The sequence below is a fragment of the Stenella coeruleoalba genome, assembly GCF_951394435.1.
Source record: "Stenella coeruleoalba genome assembly, chromosome: 16".
NCBI classification, from domain to species: Eukaryota; Metazoa; Chordata; class Mammalia; order Artiodactyla; family Delphinidae; genus Stenella; species Stenella coeruleoalba.
In genome coordinates this window covers 1,004,538-1,021,934 of record NC_137162.1, presented here as the reverse complement: position 1 = coordinate 1,021,934, position 17,397 = coordinate 1,004,538, and the positions used below count along the sequence as shown (strand labels likewise).

Below are 17,397 nucleotides of genomic sequence, written 5' to 3'. Positions count from 1 at the left end.
GGATCCTGTTTGATGATTCACTGTCATTTAAATATACTATGTTCCAGGACACTCTTTAGGGGAAAATGTTTATTTTGTTATAAAAGTCCCCAAGCCCTCCTTCCCAATGACTATGGTTCTCAGAGTTTCCGTCTTTGTGAGAGGTTGTGGCGTCATTTATAGAGACGTGCACTGGCTTTTTGCTTTTCTTTAACTAGAGGAGGATGTTGTTGAGTTATCCTTCATGGGAAAGCCTCTCTCGCAGTTCTTATTGTCATTTTGTCCTGATTCTCTTACTCTGCCAGGTTTATCTAAAGGCACACGTGTGAAGAGGAGAGACGGGTTTCAGGGCGTGCGGGCTGCAGGCCGGACCGCTGTGCGGCTTGCCTTGCCATTTGGTGGAAGGCCCGTCGTTACTTCCTTCTGCAGAACTATTTTTAGCCTCAGTATTTGTGACCGCACAGACAAGATTTCCTTTCTCTTGAAAGGAAACGGTTTTCCGCAGGGATAAGCGGGTGGCGTGGGGCAGGATTTCCTGAGGAATCGGGCAGCAGGGCGGGTGCACGCCTCGGGGCGCGCCCCCAGGGGCCTTGCCCGCAGGGTGAGGGAGCCCAGGGCCCTCGTTTGTTTCTAAATGCGTCCCGTTTGAAAGTTTTAGGAAGTGCTTGAGAAAGACGAGCTTGTGTCCTGTGTCCATGGTCCTGGGGTGTCACTGTTTCCTCGGAAGGCAGGTGCGCTCAGCTCTCTCGCGGGCTGGGACTGCTGCAGCCGGGACTCTGGGGCTTTGGTGGCCTTGAGTCCACATCTGCCCCGAGCCCGGGCTCCAGCGCCACGCAGCCCCTTTCCTGCGGGTCACAGTCGTGCTTCCCGGCTGAAGGACAGCGCCTGCGCCAAGCAAGCGGGCAGGCTTCCTCCTCTTCCCGCGGGTCCCAGAGGACAGGGATCTCGGGAGGCGGGGGAAGGGCCAGAACTGGGGCGGGGGCCTCCTGGTTCCCGGCCCTGAGAGCCCCCAGGAGGACAAGATGCCCCAGGGGCCGGTCAGCTGCAGAGGCGGCCCGTCCGCTGCTTTGCGGCGCCTTTGCGGCCACGCGGCCCCTGCCCCTTCCCACCGGCCGCCTACCCTGACGGGCTCCCCTGCGTCCTCTCCTCGGGGGCCTGCCTCTGCCAGCTCTGCCCCTGCTCCCCGCATCCGTACTCAGGCCTTCCGGGTGGAGGGGGTGCTTCCTTCTGCGCAGCCGCCGCCGCCCCCATCACTGTCCTCCCCGGAGCCAGCGGACTCTCGCGGCCCCGGGCTGTTGGCCTCCTTCGGGGACCCTCCTTGCGGACGCGTCTGCAGGATTCATGACACTGCAGTCGGTCGGTCGATGTCTGAGCACCTGCTGTGTTCCCTGCCTGCGAGGCCCAGGCAGTAACAGAGGGACAGAGGGGCAGAGGGGGCGGGGCCCATCCTGTCCTCTCCCGGCCCTGAAGGGACGGAGCCGAGGTGCTCTCTCCGGCCCGGCCCTCGCACCTGGTGCGTGTGCGCGGTGTCTGGGGTGGAGGGGGGCTCCCCGTCGCCCGTCTGGTGCCCTGCAGCCTCCTCCGGGACGGCACCGGCGAAGAAGGAGTCGGGGTGGCCCTGTGATGGGTGGACGCCCGGGCACGTGGCTGCCAGCGCAGCTCCCTCAGAGTCCTGAAGCCACGTTTCATGGATTCTCAAAGTACGTTTTTTCCACATTTTCCATCTGTCTGAATTGAGACTAGTCTCCAAAGTTCAAAACCTCATGGGGTGGCTGACGTAGGGGCGTGTTGGACGCGGAAAGTGACCGTCATCACTGGTGGAGGCGTGCCGTGGCTGAGGGACCATCCCAGAGCTGGCGGCCTTCTCATGCGGCCGGAGTCTGTCCTGCGGGAAGAGGGGGCCCTCGGCTCTGTTCCCGGTGGGGGCCCTGGGCTGGCGGGGCAGTGCCTTTCTAGGGCCCTGGGGGGGGGAGCTGGGATCTGGCCCCTGGCTCCCCGGTGCCTCGTCCTAGGCGTCCCTCTGCCGCTCTCAGCCTGGCTCCCTCCGTGATGCGGAACCCTGGGCCGTGGAGAGAGCGGGGCTGGGAAAGCGGGCGGCCGCACAGGCTCAGCTGAGCCCCCGGCTGGGAGGGCGGGTGCAGAAGCTGGGGGGCCCAGGCCAGCGGGAAGCAGAGGCCCCCCAGGATGCTGGGTGGCGGTTGCTCAGAGAGACCACTGGCTGGTGTGGGCAGGATGAGGCCCAGGACCAGTGCCGCCCTCCAGGCCGGCCAGGCTGTCACCCCGGGTGACCACCGAGGGGTCGGGGTGGGAGAGGGAGGGGGATGGAGGGGGCGCTCGGCGAGAGCTGGGACCTCCGCTGAGGGTCACGGCTGCTGTCGGGATGCACCGCCCTGCTCACGCTCTGTTGGCCTGGGGTCACGGTTTGTCTTTCAGTCCCGTCCCCACCCTGGGTCCTTCTGCCGCTGACCGTGGAGGCTGCTCGTCCTGCAGGGGGTCCACAGTTTGGGTCCCTGGTTGTGTCTCCCTCTTGGTTTCGGGTTGGATATTGGGGGCCAGGTGCCCCCTGCCCCACCTCGGGAGCCCAGCTCCAGGAAGAGGGCGGCCTCCGTGCACACAGGTCAGTCAGGGGTCTTCTTTGCGATGCTCTGTTTGGGTTTTCTCATATTGTGCCTTTTTTTTTCCTGGATGTTAAGAGTTCTTCATAGTTCTTCAGATATTAGGAAGATTAACTCTTCCTCTGTGATATATATGACAGATATTTTCAATCGGTTTGACAGTTTTTGATTTTGCTAATTTTTTTGCCATGCAAAAGTTGTTTTTTTTTTAATTGTAGACGAACGTATCATTCTCTTTAAAAATTGTATTTGATTTGAGTCATAGTTTGTTTCTCCGAATGAACTTTAGAATCAGCTTATCTAGTCGAGCTGGGTGTGGGCGGTTCACTTATTGGCATCGTCTGGGGGAGAACTACTGACTTTATGGTGCCGAGTCCCCCTCTGAGGACCAGAGAGGGCTCTCCAGTGATTCACATCTGTTTCTTGTCTCTGCCAGGAATGTCATAACACTTTTCTCTTATAAAATTGTCACATTTTAAAATGTATCCCTCACTTGTGCCTTTTCTTATGTTGCTGCTATAAATGGGGCGTTCTTTCCCAGCGCATCTTCCTACTGGCTACTGTTTGTGTTTATGATGGCTGTTGATTTTGGTATGTTAACTTTATATCCTGCTATTTTCCCTGAATTCTTCTGTTGTTTGTTTTAGTCTTACCATTGATTCCCTGGGCTTCCCAGATGCACTGTCACATCATCTGTGGATGCAGGCAGCCCCGCCTTCCGTTCAGCTGTTATACCCGTAGTTGTTTTCTCGCTTTGATCTCATTCCCTAGTATCTTCGATGTAAGGTTACGTGGACGTGGGAATAATGGGCATCTTTGCCAAGTTCTCGACCTTAGTGGGAGGGGCTAGTGTTTCCCCCACAAAGAAGGGGCTAGCTTTAGGATGAGGTGCGAAGGTGTGCGTGGTGTATAACTTTTCCAATACATATATTGTGATATTCAAAGTTGTTGCTATTAAATAAGAAGCAATAAAAATAAAGAAAGCTTTTCAGTCCAAAATAAAATACAGAACTATGCCATTAACTGAAGGAACACAGGAAGGATAAACATAAATCCAAATATTATTGAATAAGAAAACAGGAAAAACCCAGGAAAACAGTAAATTAAGGAAATGTTAAGAGTTGTTTGTTTGAATACGTTAAGTGAGGTAAATATTTGATAAGCTGATTATTGGAGGGAGGGAGGAAGGGAGGGACAGGCAGATAGACTGACCACACAGTATCACTTGGGGACAAGGATTACTCATACAGTTTAACCATTTGGATTGCATTGTAAATTAGATCCTTACCGTAGACGTCATACCAAAATAAAATCTGAGCGGAGAAAAATGTTTAGAGTGACATGTTTCATTTCGTTATACGCACACAGACATGTTTGTAATAGCAAGGACATGTATGGGTTTTCTATGCTGTGTAACAAATCATCACTGACCTTGTGGTTAGAATAAGCACCCGTTCACTGTGTCAAGTTCCTGTGGGGTAGGAGTCGGGACAGCTGAGCTGGGTCCTCTGCACAGGGTCTCATCTGGAGACCCCAGGAGGGAAGGTCTGTGGATCAGCTCCCTCAGGCTGTTAGCAGAAATCATTTCCTTGTGGCTGTAGAATTCATGGTATCTTGCTTCTTCGGGGCCAGCAGGAGAGAGAGAGAGAAAGAGAGAGAGAGAGAGAGCCCTTTGCTCCCAGCCTCTGACTTTTAGATCCTCTAAATGGTTCACCCGATATCTGATAAGGTCAGACCTACCCAGCATAATCCCCCTCTGATTAACTTAAGATCAGCTAATTACGGGATTTCATTACATCTGCAAAATCCCTTCCCCTTTGCCGTATGTTACCCAATCATGAGAGTGACATCTTAACGTATTCACAGCCCCACCCCCACCCCCACCCCCACTCTTGAGTGGGAGCGGTGGTGCAGGAGTGAAAGCCTGGGTGGGGCACCTGCAGGCTTGTTGGGATTCTGCCTGCTCAGGGAGCACCTATCAATTCCTGGTTCATTACAGTTTTATCATAAATGTTGCTTTTATTGAAAAACTTTTCAGTTCATTTTTTAACCTTCACTTATTTCTTCTCCATCATTTTTCCCTTATTTAAATCCAAATATTTGACCTATATAATTTTCCTTCTCCCTGAACAACTTTTGAAAACATTACTTTCAGGTCATGTCTACCTGTGATGAATTTCCTCAGTTTTGTTTGTCCAAGTAAGTCTGTTTCCCCTTCTTTTGAAAGATGATTTTGCTGGATACATAATTCTAGGTTGGTGTTTCGGTTTTCTTCTTTCACCACTTGAAAGATTTCACTTCACTCTCTCCTTGCTCATGTGGTTTCTGTCGAGAAGTTCATGTGATTTTCATCCTTGTTCCTCTATAGATTAGGTGACTTCTTCCCCCTTCCTTCTTTCAAAGTTTCTCCTTGTCTTTGGCTTTCAGCAGTTTGTGCCTAGTTTCAGACATTTTGGTATTTATCCTACTTGGTGTTCTCTAAGGCTTTTGGATCTGTGGTTTGGTGTATGTCCTGAGTTTTGCAAAGTTCTTGGCCATTGTTTCTTGAAACTTTTCTTCTGCTCTCTTCTCTCTTTCTCCTTCTGCTATTCCTGTTACATGTACGTTTTATCTTTTGAAATTGTTCTACAGTTCTTGGACGTTCTGTAATTTTTTCATTTTTTTAATCTCCACATTTCCGTTTTGGAAGTTTCTGTTGACGTATCTTCAAGCTCACTAATTGTTTCCTTGGCTGTGTCTAGTCTGTTAATGAGCCCACCGAAGGCATTCTTCATTTTGTTACTGTTTTTGATTTCTAGTATTTCCTTTTGACTCTAAGAGTTTCCATCACTCTGCTTATATTACCCATCTGTTCTTGCATCTTGTCCACTTTTTCCATCACAGTTATTTTAAACCCCCTTTCTGGTAATTCCAAAATCTATGTCATAATTGAGTCTGATTCTGATGCATTTTTAAAAATGTCTTTAGGGAATTCCCTGGCAGTCCAGTGATTAGGACTGTGCACTTCCACTGCCAAGGGCCCGGGTTTGATCCCTGGTTAGGGAACTAAGATCCTGCAAGCTGCTAGGTGCAGCCAAAACATAAATAAATAAGTAAAATAAAATGTCTCCAGACTGTTTTTTTTTTTCCTTGCCTTTTACTATGCCTTGTAATTTTTTTTTTGAAACCTGGACATGATGTATTGGGTAATAGGGACTGAGGCCTTCAGCATGAGGCAGGAGCTGGACTGTGTTTACTGTTTGCTGTGGTTGTGGTGTCAGAGGCTTCACATCCCCCAGTGTCCTGGTTTTGGGGTTCCCCTAAGTACTCCTCCTACATCTTGCCCCTGTTTCGGCTGGAGTCACTGCCATTGCACTGGAGCCCTCCTGGTGTGGTGGGAAGGAGTGGGGGAAGGGGTGTTCTACAGTCTGTGATTAAATCTCAGTCTGCTAGTGGCCCCGTGTCCCTGGGCTGTGACCCTCACACATTTCTTACTTCCTTCTCCCCATCCCTTAGATGAGGTAGGAGGCTAGGAGGGGGAAACGTCCTTCCCGCAGGTGGGCTGAGGCTCCGGCAAAGTCTTTCTCTGCCAAGTGGGCTTTGAGAACGCATTGGGTGTATTTCACAAAGGTTACTCTTGCCCTCCTTCTGCCAGAGCCAGGAGGGGATCTTCACTGTGAGCACTCTGTGGGGTGCCTGGAAGTAAAGCCTAGAAAAATGTGCAGGCCTGCTTAGAAGTGTGGTCCCAAGGAGTTCCCCACGTTCATGCTGTCTGCACCCAGCCTCCAGCCTTTCTTCAAAATTACCATCTATTATAGGTCTTCCAGTGATGTTCTGACTCAAGCAGCTTCTCTTCCAGGTCTCAGGGGGGTGGTTTCCTAGCCACTGCAGCTCTCTGATGGGTCCAAGAAAAGACGTTGTAAGGATAAGAGTGAGGACTTGCAAGCTCTTTACGTCATGGGTGTGCAGCTGCAAGTTTCTAGTTAACGTTTCGGTTCATTTTAGAGATAATCATTTGATTTTCTTAGTCTTGTTAGTATGGTCGGTTGTATTAGGGGCTTTCCTCATATCGAACCGTCCGTGCATTCATGGTTTATTGCACTTAGTTCTGATTGTGAATTTTCAGTGTGCTGCTGCGTTCTTTACGGCAGGGTATTTGCGCTGGTAGCCATACGTGAGACGGCTTGCAGTCCCCCTCTTCATGTATGCTGCCTCTATCCCGCATACATGTCAGCATTACACCCTTTCTTCATGATAGAGACTTCAAAGCTTTTCTTCTTTTCCTGTGACCTAGAGCTGTACTGTCTGATAATGGCTAATTATATGTGACTGTTATACTTAAATTAATCAAAATAAAATAAAAATTAAAAAATTCCATTACTCAGTCCACACTAGCCACATTTCAAGTGGAAATTTAGCTGGTGCCAATAGAGAACATCTTTATCGTCGCACGAAGTTTCACCGGAAACTTTCATGAGTTTCAGAGTCAGAGAAGCTTCCCATGTCTCTGAAATCTGCACTGTCCAGGCCAGTGGTCACTAGCCACAGGTGGCTTTTGAGGAGATTTGTATGTGTGGTGTGTTTGTGGTGTGTGTACAGTATGTGTGCGTGGTGTACTTGTGTGTGTGTGTATGGTGTGTATGTGTTTGTGGTGTGTGTTTGGTGTGTGTTTGGTGTGTTTGTGGTGTGTGTGTGTGGTGTGTGTGGTGTGTGTAGCGTATGTGTATTTATGGTGTGTTTGTGGTGTGTGTGTGTAGTGTGTGTTTGTGGTGTGCTTGTGTGTGTGTGGTGTGTGTATGGTGTGTGTATGGTGTGTGTGTCTGTGTGGTGTGTGTGTGTGGTGTGTGTGTCTGTGTGTGTGGGGGGGTGTGGTGTGTGTATGGTGTGTGTCTGTGTGGTGTGTGTATGGTGTGTGTGTGTGTGGTGTGTGTGTGTGTGTTTGGGGGGGTATGTGAGTTGCTGGGCTTCTGACTTAGTGACTTTTTGCGCAGTAATATGCAGATTAGCCCAATAGCTTTCATGTAAGCTGCAAGTACTTTCCCGTTTGTCATTTGCCCTTTTTTTCCGTTGTTCATAGTGAATAGTAGTTGTTTCAAATGTTGCTAAACTATTCTGAGAGCTTTCATTGTTTTTCTCTGCCTCAAGCTTTTAAAATTAACAGTTAAAAACATGAAAGTAATGCATGGTAATAATTATAAGCATATTAAAAATGAAGAAAAGAAAAGAAAAAGAAATTGCTTCAAATACAACTACTCAAATTTTGGTGTTTTTTTCTCAATCTTTTTTTTTACCCTGACAGAGGGTTCAAAGCAGCTGCCCCACAGGGAGGGCCCGCGACTACCTTGCGCTCAGCCGTTCATTCCTCACGGACCCACGTGGGTCTGTCCGCCCTGCGTTAGCCTTGGCTCTCTGGGGACGAAGTGGAGGGCGAGGGTGGCCCGTTGCTGCAGGGTCCTCTGCAGATGGCTGTGCTGGTCTGGTCCTTGCTGTTGGGCTTGTGCGTGGGCGCGAAGTATTTTTGTGTTCCTTCCATCTCTGTTAAGGTGTAAACTGCTTCCATGTTAATATGTGCTCATCAGATGTTGTATTTCTTGGTAAAATACATCTGGCGTAGTATTTATCGTTTTAACCCTTTGTAAACGTACAGTTCATCGGCATTGCGTCCATTTACAGTGCTGTGTGGTCGTCGCCACTGTCTGTGCCCAGAACTTCTTTATCGTCTCGTGGATTTCTTGCTGCTGCCGCCTTCTCTCCTTCAGCAGACGCACTACATGACTTTCTTTATCGATGAGCCGTCCGCAGTACTCTTCTGAAGTATTCTTAATTGTAATTCTCTTATAAATGATGTTGTCGTGAACTTCTTTGTGTGCAGAGCGTTTTTGTTGTTTAGAATTACATTTTTTAGGATCGACGTCCAGAAATAGAATTTCACATTTGGAAGGAATGAGCATTTTTAACATTTTTCCCAGCCACATTTTGCTAGTTTTTTTCTTATTCTGCAAGGTCATGAGAGCAAATTGAGGGTGTTTAAGAGGTGAGTAAGGTATGTGCTTTCTTCGAATACACACAGAGCCCTGCCTGGCTCACGCTTTGGGCTGAAATGAGAGTATTTCTTTGAGAGCTAGTACGTGTGTTTAGCTTTTATTCTTACTTTAGTGTCTTTAAAAATCACTCTGCACTAGCCAAATATGGGCTGCAGCTCTGAGGAGGCCTCCAGGCCTTGCCGCGCAGAGTCACCAGTTTGTTCATTTAGCCTCTGGGACATCAGTGGCCCCGTGATTGCAGCCCAGCAAGACCTGTTTGGGTGGGGCTCTCCGTTAAAGGGTGCCGTGCTAAGGTAGGTCTAATTTTATAGAAAATTCTGGGATACGTACATTTGAAAAAATCATTTTTGTGTTTGGTCTTGGCAGAAAAGCAGGCCTGTGTGTGTGCGTGTGTGCGTGTGTGTGCGTGTGTGCGTGTGTGTGTGGTGTGTGTGTGTGTGTGTATGGTGTGTGTGTGCGTGTGTGTGTGTGTGTGTGTACATGCACACGCACTCGCGTTTTAATGTGTGCGCATGTATTTTCTAGATATTTGGAACCACGGTGACAAAGCTTTTCCGGTGTTTCCGCTGTACCTTTCCCTTTTTCACACGGCATCGTGGGAGGTGTGTCAGGCGTGTGCACGTGTGGCTGTGCCGCTGTGCGCTTATCCAGGACAGGCCCTGGGCGGCATCCACTCTGCTCCTCCAGTAGCAGGAGCTTTCGGTCGCCCTGGTTTACCTCCTTGAGGACATCATGGTCTGTTGTTAAACTCCTTACATTCTGTGAGATAAGATTTGAGGTAGATATTTGGATTTCAGACTGTAATTGCAGTTGTAACTTTCAAGAATTTAGTGTTTTTCCACACATCTTCAGGAATGCATTAAGAAAGGGAAACAATAGGGCTATATGCTGGGTGGGGACGTTCTTATCTGTAGAGTTTAAAAATTATGTATTATGTTGGCATTGCAGACCGTCTTCTCATTCTTATTTTCGTTTCCAGTGTTTGCCCTTTGATGTGTGTTGTGTGGTCACGGTACGTGGTGACGTTGTGCTGTGTTCGGCAGCCCCAGAGTTTTCTGTGTGTCTCCATCAGGTGGGCCTATGGGACTTCCCTTTCTTATCACTGGGCTTGAAACTTTTTTTTTTAAATAAAATAAGAGTAAAATGCAATAACGCACCTAGAACAGCTCCAGAGACTGCTGAGCCGCAGCCCGGGGGGCTTTGCTCCAGTGGAGCTGCAGCGACTCCAGACGTGTTTCTCTTTAGTTTTGTCGTGGTCAGATGCACATGACATACGACTTACCACGTGACCCAAGTGCCAGGCTCAGTGGCATCAGGTACATTCACATCGTTGTGTAGGCGTCGCCACCATCAGCTCCAGGACTTTTTCATCTCCCGAAACTGACACTCTGCCCCCATTCAACACTCTGCATCCCCTCCCCACCACCCCTGGCCCCCACCATCTGCTTTCTGTCCCTAGGGACTTGACTGCAGTAGGGACCCAGCATGAATAGAGTTATGCGGTATTTGCCCTTTGGTGACGGGCTTATTTTGCACAGCCTAATGTCTGTAGGAGTCATCCATGGTGGAGCACGTCAGAATTTCCTTCTCTTTTGAGGCGGAATAACAGTGCAGTGTGTGGACGACACCACGCTGTGCTCGTCCGTTCCTCCACCAGCGGCCAGTTGCGCTGCTTCCACCTTTTGGCTGATTGTGAATAACAAATGCTGCTGTGAACGTGGGTGTGCAAATGGCTGCTTGAGTTTCTGCTTTCGATTCCTTTGGATAAATGCCCAACGTGGAACTGCAGAATCGTATGGCGAATTCTATTTTGAGTATTTTGAGGGACCACCATACTGTTTTCCAAGGTGGGTGCACCATTTTACATTCCCACCGACGTGCGCGAGGGCTCTGATTTCTCCGCGTTCTCACCAGCGCCTGTTATTTTGTTTATCTATTTTAAGATGATGGGTGTGAAGTGGTACCTCACTGCGGTTTCGACGTGCATTTCCTTAATGGCTGGTGACGCTGAGCATCTTGTCGTGCGCTTATTGGCCCTTTTTGCACCTTCCTTGGAGGAGTGTCTATTCCAGTCCTGTGCCTCTTTTGAATAATCATATTTGTCTTTTTGTTGTTGAGTTGTAAGAGTTTTAAAAAATATATTCTGGATGTTAACCCACTATCAGATATATGATTTGCCAGTATTTTCTTACATTCTGTGGGTTGCCTCTTCACTCTATTGATCGCGTCTTTTGACGCACAGAAGTTTTAAATTTGGGTGTAGGCCAGTTTAGTTTTTCATTGGTTGCCCGTGCTTTTGGTGTCGTGATCCAGGGAATCATTGCCAAATCCAGTGTCACAAAGCTTTTCCCCAACGTTTTCTTCTAAAAATGTTATAGATTTAGGTCTTATGTTTAGGTCTTTGATCCATTTTGAGTTAATTTTTATATATGGTGCTAAGTAATAGTCCAACTTTATTCTTTTGTATGCAGATACCCGGTTTTCCCAAAATCATGTGTTGAAATTACCGTCTTTTCCTTATTTCATGGTCTTGGCACCTTTGTGAAAACTCATTTGACACACGTGTCATGGTTTATTTCCGGGCTCTCTTCTCTGTTCCACTGGTCTATACGTCTGTCTTTGTGCCCGTCCCGTGCCGTTTTGATGACTGTGGCTGTGAAATCAGGAAGTGTAAGACCTCTAATTTCTTCTTCTTCAAGATTGTTTTGACTATTTATGGTCCCTTGAGATTTCATATGAATTTTAGGATGGGTTTTTCTATTTCTGTAAAAAAAGTAGTTGGAATTTCAGTAGGGATGGCATTGAATCTGAAGATTGCTTGGGATGGTATCAACATCTTAACAGTACTGTCTTCCAATCCATGAGCTCGGGATGTGTTTCCATTTACCGATACCTAATTTCCTGCAGAAATGTTTTGTAGTTTTCAGTGTACAAGTCTTGCCTTGGTTATCTTATTCTTTTTGATGGTATGGTAGATGGAATTTTCTTTCTCTCTTTTTTGGATTGTTCATTGTTAGTCTATAGAAAACCAGTGATTTTTGTGTGTTGATTTTGTGCCCTACGACTTTGCTATAATTCATTTATTAGTTCTAACAGTTATTTTTTTTGGTAGAATCTTTAGGGCTCACTATATATAAGATCATGTCATCTGTGAACAAAGATAATTTTATTTCTTCCTTTGCAATTTGGATGCCTTTTGTTTCTTTTCTTGCCTAATGCCGTGGCTAGGACTTCCAGAACTGTGTTGAATACAAGTGGTGAGAGTGGGCATCCTTGTCTTATTCCTGATCTTAGGGGAGAAGCTTTCCATTTTTCACCATTGAGAATAATGTTAGCTGTGGTTACTTCAATTTTGAGTGTTAGAATCTATAGGCATTTCCCCCCTTAGGTTCCTTTCTGTGCTTTTATGTCTAGGAAGGCTATCTTTCTAGCATAAGGACAGCTATTTGCTTATGTCTTCTTCTGATAGTTTTTCCTGTTTCAAGTTTTGTGTTTATCTCCTGAAGTCATGTAGAGCTTATTTTGTTTGCAAAGTAAAGAAAGGATCTAATATAGCAGTTTAAAAATAAGCGTTGAACTAGTTGACTACTACTGCCTTGGCCCTCACCAGTGTGACATGCCCCATTACTTCCTGCAGCTGCCTCAGTTCTGTACTTAGGAAGGGGGATGCTGTGTCTTCGAGAGTCTGGGTGCCTTTCTCTGTCAGGGGGTGCGGGACAAGCGTGCTAAAATGACTCTCAATTCCTTCACGCTTCCTGCCGAAATAGAATTCTTTTATAAGGTCCTTTTTTGTTTTCCTTAAAGTCTAAGCATTATAGAAAAGTACAAATCATCCCACAACCCAGAAAGAGCCATTGTACACGTGTCCCCAGCTCTCTGTGTGCAGGGCGGTGCAGTGAGCAGGGTGGGCTGAGTGACCAGGGGCCACACAGCACTGCTGTCTTCAGTCCAATGTCAAATTGAATTCTATTGGAATTTTGAGGAGAAAAAAGTACTGGCTTGAGAAAAATGCAAACTATGTATCTGTCTAAAATTCTCCTAAGTATATGAAACCTTAAAAACAAACTTTAAGAATTCGTAGTTTGAAAATACATCTTAACTTTCGACCATGTTCGTGAACTGCCTGCTGTAAAGAAATCACTCTTCTGCAGTGGTTCTTTGCTTGCCACCCCCCCCCCACCCGGTATAGATTTAGTATCTGCGTTTTGTCAGGTTTCTGACATCACATCCCTTCACGTCTAGTCCTTAGTCCTGTGCGTAGGTGGACGCCGGGCTCGTCCCCGTGGTCTTCCGGTTTCTGTTTCTGTTCCTGAGTTCTGGGCCTGCGGGTTCTGCATCCGTCTGTCCGTCAGTGACCGGGTTGGTCTTGCTGTCCGTCTTTCTGAATCCCCTTTTCTCAGAAAACTGTTCCCTCGCAAGCTTGGTCGGTTTTCCTTCCCTTTTAGGGAAGCATTTGCTCTGCATTGGCTTCTGGGCCCTTTGTGTCCCGTTTTCCAGCTCCCTCCTCGGGGATGCCCATTCCTGCTGCTCCGCACCCTCAGGCTCCCGCGCTCGTGGACTCGGGACTGGAAGCTGAATCTCTTTGCCCTCTGTCTCCAGGCCGAGCCCACGAGCTGAAATGCTGGTGGGCCCTCTGCGCCCCCAAACCAGCACCCTTGCCCTCAGCCCAGGACAGGGGTGGGGGGCTGCCCTCCCCTTTCACTCGCTCCTGGTCAGGGCATCTGGGACCTTTGCACTCGAAGTCTTCTTTCTTTGATCACCCCGGGGCCCAAGGCCGACTGACTGGCCATCCCTGCTCGCGTCCTCGCCATGGCGCGGGTTGCCCCACGTCCCTGGTTCAGGTGGGGGATCGTTCGGGTCGGTGGGAGAGGGGTGCGCGGTGCTCTCCGTGCTCTCAGAGCTGTGCCGCCGTCACCGCCTCCACCCCTCAGCCACACCCGGGACCCGGCAACAGTCTGCTGCCTGTGTCTGCGGACCTGCGTGTTCTGGAGCTCCGTGAACCGGCATCAGACGTCATCTGTCCTTTGGTGACGGGCTTCTTTCACTGAGCACAGCGTTCTTGAGGCTCGTCCACGCCGTGGGCCATGTCAGTGGCCGTCGTGTTCTCTTGGACCACGTTTTGTCTCTCCGTGCATGCTGGGCTGGCCTTTGGGCAGTTCCTGCCTTTCGCTTGCTGGGATTCCGTGGCTACAAGTGCTCGTGGCCGAGCCTCTGCTTGGACAAGCGTTTCCACGTCTCTTGGGCGCATCGCTGGGCCAGCCGGCGTTTTGAGGAAGCGCCAGACCGTTTCCCACAGCAGCCGCGCCGCCCGCACCCTCCTCCCCCGCCCCCAGCCGTGTCTGAGGGTCCGCTTCTGTGCAGTCTCCCCAGACTTGTCTCTGTGTCAGCGTCCCGGGCTGTGGGGCGGCATCTTGCCGTGGTTCGGGTTTGCGTTTCCCTGACGCCTAGTGATGTTTGGCATCTTCCATGGGCTGTTGGCTGTCAGTCTGTTCAGAGCCTCTGCCCGGTCTTTCCGTGGGCGGCCTGCCTGCTCGTGCTTTTCTTTGCTCACCTGGGAGGGTGACAGACAGAGGCACGGCGTGCCCTCCTCCCCGTGCAGGACGTGGGGGCTGGAGGCTGGGCCCCGGCCCCGAACTTGGCCTTGGAGACTGGAAGGCCCCACACCCGGCTGGACGCTGGCCTCCGTCTCTGTTGCGCGGATGTGTGGAGCCTCCTCTACACCCTCCTGTGTGGTCTGCGAGGCTCTGGTTTCCCAGCCGTTTTCCCTTCGTTCGTTGCTCAGCCTGCAGTGCAGGCTACCTGCCCTCGGGACACACAGAAGCATCAGCGGGCGACAGCACCTCCCGTGTGGCAGCCGTGCACTCTGGCGTCGTGGGCCGTGGGTGACGCGTTTGGGCCCAGCCGTGGTCAACCTGGACTCTGGCCCCGGGCCCACAGCCTCGCCGTCCAGAGCTCCGCTCGGGTCAGGGGTCTGAGTCCTGAGGCATGGTGGGTGGGGTTTTGTTTTGTTTGTTTCGAGCTGTGGTAGAAAACACATGGCGTTGGATTTGTCATCCTCGCCGCTCTTGCGCGTGGCCCAGCAGTGGCGGGGACATTCACGCTGACGTCACCAGCTCTCAGGAACTTTTCATTTCCCGTGTCTGAAACTGCACCCACTGGACGTACGTCCCTGCCGTGTCTCCCGTCCCTGTCCAGGCCTGCCGTGACCTCTAGCACCTTGGCCTCGTTGGGTTGGGTTGGACCATGCCCCTCACTCGGCTGGCTGGCCTGGTGGTCCAGGACCCTGGCACGCCGTGTGGGAAAAGGCGGCGTCCTGTTTTCTCAGGGACCGGGCACTCTGTGTTGGCTGTGTCCTGGGGTGTCCGCAAGCCCGAAACCAGCACTTGGTGCCGCGTGGCTCTTTCCACGTTCTCAGAGCCTGGCCCGGGCCCCCTGCCGCTAGGTCCTGCCGGACACCCCCGCCTGGCTGCGGGCAGCCCCTCCCAAGCCCCCCACCCCACCCCCCGCCCCGGGGACAGAGCAGGGCTGGAGGTCAGCTCTGGATCCAGGGCTGTGGCGCCTGCCCATCGCCAGGCGAGGCTTGTCCTCGCTCTGCCCCTTTTCCCTGGACGAGCTGTGGACCAGCTCCCCGTGCAGAATGGGGTCTCCCGAGTGGAGCAGGGTGTCCTCCGCCCCGTGTCGCGCCCTAGCCCCCATGGTGAGGACGGCAGGTGGGCCATCACGTTGGCGTCTGCTCGCGGACGTCAGGGCTGTGTCACTGGCCTGACTGTCTTTTCTTCTTAATTTACAGCCAGAAAACCTCCAGAAGAACTGGCTGCGGGAATTTTATCAGGTAAGAGCCCTGTGGCGGCCGGGCCCGCGGGAGGGGAGCGGCTCACATTGCGAGAGATCACGATTCGTCCTGTGGCCTCACGCAGGCAGCTGGGGAGTCCCATCCACTTCCCGGTTCCTCCTCGGAGGCCCCTCCCTTCTCAGATGCCCCCACCCCGGCCGGGGTCTCTGGTTGTCGGAGGGGAGGCTGTCGAAAGCTGGCGGGGACATTTGGGTGCCTTTCGGGGCGCCCTGGGTTCTGGGCAGAAAGCACGATGACCGGCTGGCGGGTGGACGCCGGCCGGAGGCTCTGGGGGAAGCCTGTCGGGACGAGCGGCTAGTTCCCGGCACCTTCTGTGGAGCAGCTGTTGGTTGGGCCCCTCGTCTGTGGTCAGTTCTGTCCTGGATGCCGGGGGGGCCGCTCTGGAGGGATGACAGAGGACTCTGCTCCTGGAACTTGTGCTCCACGGGGACAGGCGAGGAGCACAGCCAGGACCAGCTCAGACGTCCCCCCACGAGGACCAACCTCGCAGTATCGGGGTCCTTGGCGGCGCACGTGGGACCCTGATGGGGCGTTGAGAGGCCACTCTGGGAACTGGTGGACGAGTAGGGCATCCCGCTCAGCGGGGCTGCAGGCTGACTGTGGGCCACCAGGAGGCCAGTGTGGCCGCAGAGCCTGGGGTAGGGACCGAGTGACGAGCCCAGCACGTGTGTTCTGTGAACAGGAGGAAGTGTGGATATTGGGGGCCGGCCTCAGGGCTGCTGAGACCCCAGGGGCTGAGGGGTGGCACCTGGCGGATCCCCTCGGGGGCGCTCGGTGTCCTGACCATCCCATGTGGGACACATGGGCCACTGGGCAGCCCTGGGCTCCTGCCGTCCCTGCTGGCACTGGGGGGTGGCCATCTGTCAAGTCTGTTGGTCTGAGCTGTCCACGCCTGACCCCACCAGATGCTCAGACCACTGGTGGGGACAGGGGTGGGGTGCGGGTTCTGCTCCCACCCTGGAGATGCAGCCGGATCCAGAGGGAAGAGTCCAATGAGGTGTGTCTGCCTGGGCTATTTGGAGGCGGGCGGTGGTCTCGGCTGGGAGGGCAGGCGGGTCCCTGGGGAGCATCTGAGGCCCCGGAGGGTGGGGTTGGCAAGAGGCCGTGGCGGGGGTGTCTGTGGTAGTGAGTGGGGCTCGTTTCCCCATCACCTGGGGGTTCTGAGCTCTTCCTTCCCCACATTCTGCCCTGCCCAGGTGCAGAGCTGGCCTCAGGGCCCCGGCCGAAGCCTGGCCTGGCAGCTGTTACGTCAGCTCCAGGCAGGCAGCTGTCCAAGGGGGCAGGGCGAGACCACCTTCCTGGTCGAGGGCTCACCTCGGGGGCGCGGTCCGGCTCCAGCGGCTCCCTCTGCCTGTGGCCGTGGAGAGGCCCTGGTGTGTGGCCGGAGCCATCCGTCCAGCTCTGTCTGTTCCCTGGTCTGTGTTAGTTTCGGCCAGAACAGCTGTCATGTTTGTTCGTTTGTTTTTCATGGCTGGGCCTTGGCAGTGCCCGAGGAGCACAGGGTGTGAGATGTGGTGGGTAGCGGGCCTGGCTCCGGGCTGGGAGGGGTCTTGGCGGTGACGGCCTCAAGGATGCAGGTGGGAGGCCTGTTCGGGCGCTGGGCTGCCCTCGGTGAGAGGCCCCTGGGATCGGTCACGGGGAGCCGGCGTGAGACGCCGACTTGACAGGCCCCAGACTGAAGGCGTGGGGCTCACGTCCAGCCTTCCTTTTCCCTCCTGTTCTACTGACGACCTGGAGCCTCGGTGCAGTTAGGACAGTGAGTAGCCGGTGGGCTGCGGGTGAGTTCAGAGGGCGGCGGCTCCACTTTTTGTGAACTCTGACCCCCAGGAAACACAGGCCTCCTCCTTTCTGAGCCTCCTGGCTGCACACTCAGCCGTGTCGGGCTGTTTCCGGAACCAGAGACCGACCGGCGGGTAGGCAGCTTGGT

At 52.1% G+C, this 17,397-nt stretch overlaps 1 protein-coding gene across 1 annotated transcript in view; it reads left to right on the top strand.

Annotated features, from left to right (window-relative positions):
- The window catches only part of INPP5A (inositol polyphosphate-5-phosphatase A), a 178,104-nt gene that overhangs the window by 44,502 nt on the left and 116,205 nt on the right, over nucleotides 1-17,397 (top strand). The window contains exon 2 of the mRNA XM_079900603.1: nucleotides 15,408-15,449. Coding sequence (XP_079756729.1) covers nucleotides 15,408-15,449 — 42 coding nt within the window. The remainder of the gene's footprint in view (nucleotides 1-15,407; nucleotides 15,450-17,397) is intronic.